At 41.0% G+C, this 9,623-nt stretch overlaps 1 protein-coding gene across 1 annotated transcript in view; it reads right to left on the bottom strand.

The window, feature by feature from the left end:
* Positions 1-2,164: 2,164 nt before the first annotated feature.
* LOC109922229 (sentrin-specific protease 3-like) overlaps positions 2,165-9,623 on the bottom strand; it is a 14,824-nt gene continuing 7,365 nt past the window's right edge. Inside the window, exons 7-9 of the mRNA XM_048620157.1 lie at positions 9,235-9,318; positions 6,610-6,660; positions 2,165-3,035 (exon numbers count right to left, since the gene is read on the bottom strand). Of these exons, the coding sequence (XP_048476114.1) occupies positions 2,925-3,035; positions 6,610-6,660; positions 9,235-9,318 (246 nt within the window). The 3' untranslated portion in view covers positions 2,165-2,924. The remainder of the gene's footprint in view (positions 3,036-6,609; positions 6,661-9,234; positions 9,319-9,623) is intronic.

The raw sequence follows: 9,623 nt of genomic DNA, 5'->3' as shown, positions 1-9,623 counted from the left end.
GCTGTGTTCAGCCAGCTCTACACCTTGTTGCCACAGTAATGTGTCCAGGTTTCAGTTTGAAACTCCAAAATATTATGTTTGTAAATGTGACCAGAGTTCGAGGGAGGATGGAAATGCAAGAGCAGGAGGAAGCATGCAAACCGTCAATAACCTCCCAACAATCCAGCAAGAGGTTTGACTGTTTAATTTATAGATTTTCCTCTGCATGTTCTATATTTTAACCATATGAAAATCACCACACTTTTTTACTGAAATGATACGGTGCTATACAACTGCAATTTACTTACCAGACAGAGGCATGGGGAGGAAGGCTGACACAGAAATCAGTTTCACACATCAAATTCCACTGGCTTCAAAACTAATTGCTCACTACTTTACATGGAGGCAATTGACATGAAACAATTCAACTGAGGCCGAGTAGATTACGGCAACCCCCCCCCGCCCCACCGTGTTAACATTAGTGTTTACTCCCAAAACATAAAACATTGACTCCAAAGCAGGAATACCCCTGCCTGCCACCGCCGCCCCCCCCCCAAACAAAACATATGGTAAATAAACCAGATCAAAAGTTTGCAACAATTCAACCGTTGCTTCCTTCTACTCAGCTACAGGATTGTCATGTTCACATCTGAACTATGTTGCATGTAGTTGCAGGAGTTAAGGAAACCCTTGTGTTATGAAAAAACCCTATAATTAGGCAATCGAATCTGCTGTTTAATTCTCCAATCAAAAACTAAGGTCATTAATAAAATGTCATTGGAAGAGGATTAGGGATGTAAGATCAGTATCAGTTTTTGCAGATTTAGCCCAAAATAAAATCTCAAGCCTTTGAATCATCTCACTTACTGAGCCTTCACCTTTCCATCTCTGGATGTAAAAAGGTTTCAAGATTAACTCAGTGCCTTTAAAAGTACCTTTTAAACCCCTCATTATATTCATGAAGCAGCCAGATAGTACAGTGAATGCACAAAACAAACATAAGGAATCACACCACAGCATGTTAAATACATGCACTGAACACTTTCCAAGAACAGCTGACACTGCCTTTCTACAATTTTAAATTTCAATGAAGTACTGAGAGATGGAATATTTTCCCACTGGCAGCTGTTATCAACATCAAGAATTCAAGTTAGGTACAATATGGATTTATACCAAGCAAAGTTCCTTCAACCCTGTCCCAACAGAAGTCCCTTCAATCCAAACATGGAACAGTAATCTCCACTGACAGTTTCATTTCCAGTTTGAGTATGGCTGTTGATTAAGTAGCAATCTGTAGTAAGAACCCATGGTCATTTATACCTGCTTTGCTCCACTAAAGTGCTTTACAGGCAGCAGATGGAAGAGTCCTTTATATTCTTGGTCTGTTGTGGATTTGAACTTGAGACTGAGGGATGAAAAAGTAAAGTGAGCAGTGTTGCCCTGTAGCTCTGCCTTTGGGAGTGACAATAGGAGTAGGTGCTAGCAATGCCCAAATTTCTCAAGAAACTGATGTTCAGATTGGCAAGGAAGGCACCATAAAACACATTTCATAAATTAAATTTAAAGAAACTAATTTTGGGAAGGAGCTTTCAGCTATCCATTACCACATACCACAAACATGGATGAGTACAATCACAGCTGAAATGCCACCATATCATTCTGAGTTCCCACTTTAAATAAAAGATGACAAGCCATCCAGTATTTTATTCTTTAGACCCATACTAAGCAGTGAGAGATAGAGGTACAGGCAGAAGGTAATCCATTTAATGCTTATCATGCTGAATTCATCTGATAACAAACAAAGATTTCAAGTAAAACTGATATTCCATCAACTTGCAACTCACTACCCCCATCCCAACTAAGCACCCTATATTCTTCATATAGAAACACAATTACTAACATGGTAAAACTGAACTGTGTGGACACTTAGAAGGATGCTTGGCAAGAGTACATGTGTTATTACATAACCAATCAGATTTTTACCACGGGTGTTGGGAGCATCATATTGTTGCACGTTGCTACCACACACGCATTTAGTGAGGTACATGAGGTTTATGGTGTCAGGCTACTGCAGTTTACTTCTCCATTCAAAAACAAACCCAAAGGCTTTATAAATCCACATTTTGGTCACAATATTAAGTCCCAGCTTTTTTTTTTAAACATATAAACTGAAAAAGACAACAAATAGAACGAAACATCAACGTCTTTAATAGGATTTGGACAGTGACTAACCATCACTTTCAAGTTAATTTAATTGAATTTCAATAGACGCAACCTCTTCTTTTACTCGAAAGCTTCACAGGTATCGAAGACAGCCTACTCTCCTCCTAATGCCACTCCACACAGTAGTAGGCCACAACCTTTCTTTGACTATCAGGGGCAATAATGTCAGTGTAGCCATACAAAACAGGCAGCACCATGCTCCCTCCCCTAGCCATCCAAAAATGAGAGACTTCTCTGCACCAACCCACTTGGCTTAGGCTGCTGACTGAGAGCTCACAGAAAATAGTCCCAAGAGACAAGCAAGCCTCGGAACTAAAACCTGACAGTCCCCATGGAGAGTCACCGATCCTGCATAATCACTTTCTCCCCTAATTCACAGGACAGCTAATGGACAGCTTTAAAGATGCTAAATACCCAATGCCTTTACATGAATCCATTGCTGCCTTTTAGTCCTGTGATCCTGGTTTAATAATACAACATAGTTAACCAGAATTTCAAACTTGAACAACACTTAAATAATTGAAAAAATATGGCATAGAAAAAAAAGTTTGCTCGTTTAAAAAAGGAAAAAAAAACGTTTCATGTTTCAACACATTTGAAGACTGGAATTGTTGAATCAAGCCTTCTTGTGCCATCTTTGTAATGTTCACAAAAGGGTGCATTTTATCTGGTCAGTCACCCAATGTTAGGCTTGTGTCAGCCAATTTCTGGGAGCAGGCTCTTTACACAGTCAGCTTGCAGTTGCAAAGTTCCTTGTAGATCTGGCGCCGGAGCTTGGGCATGTCCTGCTGGGTGAAGCTGAATGGTTGTCCCAGAGCCAGACACTTACAGAACTGAAACAACAGAGACATTACTTTAGCAAAGCTGCGCATTTAGATTTTTAAATATTTTGAACATGTTCCCTTTGGCACCAAAACTCCTCCCATCTGTCCTCATTTAAAGTGACCATTGTAATCTTTTGTTCCCTTCCATTCGCCTCAACCAGTTCCAGTGGTAATGAGGTGACTATCTTACAGTGACAGTCTCTAGTTAATACTCTTCCTTACAAGAATAAGCATTCTGCTCATTCCCACTTTGTAATAACCTTGGTTCTATTGATGGTTGGAGTTTAAACCATAAGTCTGACATCAGCTTATTGCATAAAGGATTTCACAAGCTAGGCTGGTGGATCTGGCTTCAAAACAAAAGGAATGAAAGAGGCAAGAACCAAACTTAGTCAGTTTTCTACAAATAAATCATTCACCATTCAACATGCTCTTAACACTTTGCCTCAGGCATCTTCTATCTGCAGTGAAAGGGTATTAATTAGTTGGATACTGCAGTCATATGTCCAGATGATCCAAGAGGTTCCTTGACCATCTTTATAATGGGACACATGTCACCATTGACACTTTTTATAAGCAGGCACATAGATGCCAAGGCCCAATTAGCAGACAGAGCTGTTGTACATGGAGTTTGCTTCTGTTAAAAGAAGTGAAAAGTCTGTCAATAAAGGTAGATATCGTTTACAACAGTGACCATAATATTATTAGGATAAACTTGGCTTAGACAAGGGCATGAGGAAAACTCGTGGGTATTAGGAAATTGCTGCCCAGTTTGGTGGTGGAGGCCTAAGCCCTCACTGTGTTTATAAGGTACCTGGATTGGTACCTAAAAGGCTGTAATGATGCCTTGGGCTGCTCCAAACCATTTCAATGGCTCTTTGGTTGAAAGCAAGGCTGAACATATTGTGCCAGATTTTAACATACGGCTATGAGTAAATTTGCAAAAAACGGTAGATGAGTTGAAAATTGGTGCAATAGTCCTGTAAGGAATAGTCCTTAAAGAAAAGTGGATTGACCTCAATCATCATTATGCAATAAGAAGCTAAGCATGCCCTTCAAGTAAAATCAATACATGGTCAAACCAAACCAAACTGGTCTTCTGCTAAGACAACAAATCATACTTTGAAATATTTTTATTGGCTTACAGCAAGCTCTCTTCAAAAGAAAAATGGCTAGCTATCAATGGCTGCCGAAGTCAAAGCTGCTAGTCAAGAGGAAGAAGGAAGCTTACTTAAGGTTGAGGAAGGAAGGATCGGACAGGGCTCTAGAGGTCTACAGGGTGGCCAGGAAGGAACTGAAGAATGGTCTTAGGAGAGCTAGAAGGGGGTATGAAAAAACCTTGGTGGGTAGGATCAAGGAAAACTTCAAGACGTTCTATGCTTATGTGAGGAACAAGAGGATGGCCAGAGTGAGGGTACGGCCAATCAGGGATAGTGGAGGGAACTTGTGCATGGAGTCAGAGTAGGTAGGGGAGGTCCTTAATTAATACTTTGCTTCAGTATTTACCAATGAGATGGACATTGACGTTTGTGAGAACAGCATGAAACAGGCAGATATGTTCGAACAGGTTGACGTTAGGAAGGAGGATGTGCTACAAATTTTGAAAAACATGAGGATAGATAGTCCCCTGGGCCAGACAGGATATACCCAAGGTTACTACGGGAAGCGAGGGAAGAGACTGATGCCCCTTTGGCGATGATCTTTGCATCCTCACTGTCCACTGGAGTAGTACCAGATAACTGGAGGGTGGCAGATGTCATTCCCTTGTTCAAGAAAGGGAATAGGGATAATCCTGGAAATTACAGACTGGTCAGTCTTTCTTCTGTGGTGGGCAAATTATTGGAGAGGATTCTGAGAGATAGTATTTATGATTATTTGGAAAAGCACAGTTTGATTAGAAATAGTCAGCATGGCTTTAAGAGGGGCAGGTCATGCCTCACAAACATTTTTGAATTCTTTGAGGATGTGACAAAACACATTGATGAAGGCAGAGTAGTGGATGTGGTGTATATGGATTTTAGCAAGGCATTTGATAAGATTCCCCATGGTAGGTTAATTCAGAAAGTAAGGAGGCATGGGATTCAGGGAAATTTGGCTGTCGGTAAATTTGCCGATGACACGAAGGTTGGGGGAGTTGTGGACAGTGTGGAGGGCTGTTGTAGGTTGCAACGGGACATTGACAGGATGCAGAGCTGGGCAAAGAAGTGGCAGATGGAATTCAACCCAGAAAAGTGTGAAGTGATTCATTTTGGAAGGTTGAATTTGAATGCAGAATACAGGGTTAATGGCAGGATTCTTGGCAGTGCGGAGGAACAGAGGGACCTTGGGGTCCACGTCCATAGATCCCTCAAAGTTGCTACTCCAAGTTGATAGGGTTGTAAAGAAGGCATATGGTGTGTTGCCTTTCATTGGCAGGGGAATAGAGTTTAAGAGCCACGAGGTTATGCTGCAGCTCTATAAAACCCTGGTTAGACCACACTTGGAATATTGTGTTCAGGTCTGGTCGCCTCATTACAGGAAGGATGTGGAAGTTTTAGAGAGGGTGCAGAGGAGATTTACCAGGATGCTGCCTGGACTGGAGGGCATGTCTTATGAGGAAAGGTTGAGAGAGCTAGGGCTTTTTTCATTGGAGCGAAGGAGGATGAGAGGTGACTTGATAGAGGTGTACAAGATGATGAGAGGCATAGATAGAGTGGATAGTCAGAGACTTTTTCCCAGGGTGGAAATGACTATTATGAGGGGACATAATTTTAAGGTGATTGGAGAAAGATATAGAGGAGATGTCAGAGGTAGGTTCTTTACACAGAGAGTGGTGGGTATGTGGAATGCGCTGCCAGCAGTGGAAGTGGAGTCAGACACTTTAGAGACTTTTAAGTGACTCTTGGATAGGCACATGGAGGATAGTAAAATGTAGGGTATGCAGGGTAGTTTGATCTTTGTAGGATAATAGGTCGGCACAACATTGTGGGCCAAAGGGCCTGCACTGTGCTGTACTGTTCTATGTTCTATGCTACTGGAGCAGCTAAAGGGAGATTGAGAAGAATAGCAATTAGGCATGCTGGTAACAAAGTCATTTTCAAGTACGTTAGGGAGTCATAGGCTTGCTGAGAACATGGAAGTGACAGTACAGCCCTCACAAAACTAATGGGCTGTTGCCCCTGCCGGATTTCACCTAGGACATTGACAAACCATTTTATAAAAGCATTACTGTTGTGGATTGACAAGGGACCTATGTGATAGCTTTACTACTAAAAGGCAGTCAGAACTGGGAAATCACAGGCTGCAGATAGGAGTGTGGAAGTATGCAGAAGTCACTCCATGGCAATATAAGACAAGATTGATGGGCCAATGTGTCTTTCCTAAACGTTGTTATATTGTATTACAAGGTCAGGTTGCATAGACTAGACTTGTATTTCCTTGAAGATTGAAAGTTGAGGGATAAGTTAATTGAGTTTGGCAGATTATTGTTGTATAGGGTCATTGAACTAGATAGGTAGATGGAGTCAAAAAACAGAATAGCTAGTATCTAATGTTGTGGTTGAACAGGTCTGAAAGGCTATCAACAAACTGTTGTTTCACACACCTGAAGTACGAAGGCTCCACAGTCACTGTCATTGTTTTGCCTTGCGACATTCTGTAAAGGAAAGTGAATTAAATGAGTTTATAGTTGCAATCCCAAAGTCAAAAGTAACTTTATAACACATGCAGGGAATATTCCTTGGATGCACATCACAAATATTAAAATGGCTCCTATTAATAGATAGGTTCCTGATTAGTAAGGGAATCAAAGGTTACAGGGAAAAGGCAAGAATTGAGAAACATATCAGCCATGATCAAATGGAAGAGCAGACTTGATGGGCCAAATGGCCTAATTTTGCTCCTAAATGTGCAGAATCAGAAAGCTAACCAATCAAACAAAAACAGCAGAATTGTTCTTTTAAAACATGATTTGTTTTAAATGAACATAGACAGTAATACACTGGATTTCGTAAACAGTCTCAGTATGGGCCTAACCTTGTTCTGACAACGCACTCTCAGAAATCCTCAGACACTATGGAGCTTTAAAGCCCAAGGCTGCAGCCACGATTTTGCATAGTGACATCCAGATTTCACTGTCATTGTGGGCAGTTACCCAAATGGAACTTCCCACAAGACTAGACATATCGTACACACTTATTTCCCACAATTGCTGAATTACCCCATTAACCGCTCCCTTTACAAAACAGAATTCCACAAAAGACAGGAGGAATAGCTGGAGCTACAAATGTACCACAAACCTCAGAAGGGGAAGTTTGAATGCACTCCTTTTAATTATGGAAGTGGATGATGGAACAAACTGGCATGGGAGGTCCCAGATGTATTTGAGTTATCACTGATTAGGGATATCATCTAAACGGAATACTTGAGAACACAGTTTGTAACACAGTGCATGTTGTGCACTCCTATAGACAATGAATGTAATCATCTTGGCACCCTAATCAAAATCTCAGTATCCAGGACATGAGAATCTTCTTTTAAAGCCTGACCACTTGTGACAATTGCTCTTTTTGTTTGAGAGGATGTGGAGGAGGAGAGTGAAGGGAGCAATCATTGTTCCTCCAGCAGAAGTAGTTACAATACACTGTATAGGATGGAGAAAGTAAAACTCTATTTGAAACGGTGTTTAGAGTTCCATCAAAGTAATAAACAGTATCTGACCAACCACCCACACTAAAGTGGAAGAAGGTATTTGCTTTAAGAAGTTGATATTTTCATCTTGGGCAAAAAACGTTTAATGCAAATTTCCTGGTGTATTTTTTCCCCACATCATTGTCCAGCACTATTTTATTAATTATCATACACTGATACAGCACAGGATATCAGTCAGCCCATCATGTCTCTGCTAACTCTTTGAAAGAACATCCAATTAATCCCACGCTCCACTGCCCTGTAAATCCTCTCCCCTCAATTATTTATCCAATGCCCTTTTGAAAATTACAACAGAAACTACTTCCACTGCCTTTCAGGAGTACATTCCAGATCACACTTGCTGTATGAGAAAGTGTTTCTTCAAAACTGCCTCTAGTTCTTTTGCCAATCATCTCAATCATCTTAAATGATGATTTTTAATCAGAGAGAGTGCAGCATTAAATGAAACTGTCTGATCTTTTACAGCCTAGATTCAACAAGGTTAAAGATTGTCAGTTGGAAATGTATCACCCGTTCCCTCCGAGTCACTGGCTGAAAATGCTGCAATCTTTATCCAAGGGCATGGTAGCAGTACCGACACTACATGGACACCATAGCGGTTTAAGAAGATCGCTCATCACTTCATCCCTAAGGCCAATTCCAGATGGACAATAAATGCTGGCCTTCTCATTGACAAGTCATATGCACAAATAATTAATAATCAACAAAACTGGTGTACTTTACCTACATTTCAACAAGGTCAATAATTCTTTGAAGTCTTTAATGTTTGAAATGTAATTATATCATCTCTCTCTGTCAGAGACCGAAAGCAGATGAGCTCACTGCAACTCTCAGTTAAAAAGTACCAAAGGACGAGAGATCCAATAAATACTAATAGGCCCCGAGCAACTCTTTGCAGAAAATTGGAAGAGTGGTGGGGGGGGGAATTCTCTTTCAGAACTGGATCAGCTTGTAATGTGACACAAAGTGGTCCTCTCCAACAACCCACACCCAAGCCCAAAGGCACGAATGATACAAGTGTCCTTGTCCTGCTGGCACGCACTGATCCCAATTGGGCAGTAAAGCAACTACCTTTTACAGCATCTGCAGAATGGTCAGTTAATGGAGGAAAGAAAATTTTCAGAAAGAAGCAGGGAAAATACAGAAAGGAGGGATATTTGAAGGAGACCTTATAGCATTAAAGATCTTGTGTCCTCACCTAGGTTTTTCAGGTTAAAAACTAAGACTTTATTGCATAGTAAAAGCTGCTGTAACCATCCTGGAAGTGTTTTATCTAACCATGTGCTGTCCCTGTTCTGGGAGACGCTGTAGATGTAGCTTTACTCTGTATCTAATCCCCTGCTGTACTTGTTTTTGAAATGAAAAACACCAACATGTCTCATCTCATTTGACAATTTTTGAAAATTCCTTGTCCATTCTCCTGGGTACTCTGTCAACAATCTTTCAGCTAACTCTTCCCTCATATATTGCGAAGATTACCTACTCACAATCCATGAAATGGAATCTGCAGGCTACCCACCATTTTGAAATATCCTTTCCAGTCATCGTAGAAGTCCTGGCGGTTCTTCTTGATGGCTTCCGCCTGGAGGTACTTCCCAATATGCTAAAAGGGAAACTGAATTTCAGATTGCTTTAAAATATCAGCCTCAGATCTTCTATTATCAACCTCAACCAGTTCACATCACTACTTAGCCTCCCAATAGTTAGACTCTGCTTGCTAGAAACTGGGTACCCCTTCCAGTTTATCACTGGGATACAGTACTGGCAGTGACAGGTCTGTCCCTGTATAACATGGGGTACAGTACTGGCAGAGACAGGTCTGTCACTGTATAACACTGGGGTACAGTAGTGGCAGAGACAAGTCTGTCTCTGTATAACACTGGGGTACAGTAGTGGCAGAGACAGGTC

Source organism: Rhincodon typus, chromosome 45 (assembly GCF_021869965.1).
Source record: "Rhincodon typus isolate 14 chromosome 45, sRhiTyp1.1, whole genome shotgun sequence".
NCBI lineage: Eukaryota > Metazoa > Chordata > Chondrichthyes > Orectolobiformes > Rhincodontidae > Rhincodon > Rhincodon typus.
The sequence above is the reverse complement of the archived record's forward strand: the minus strand, read 5'-3'. Positions and strand labels throughout refer to the sequence as shown.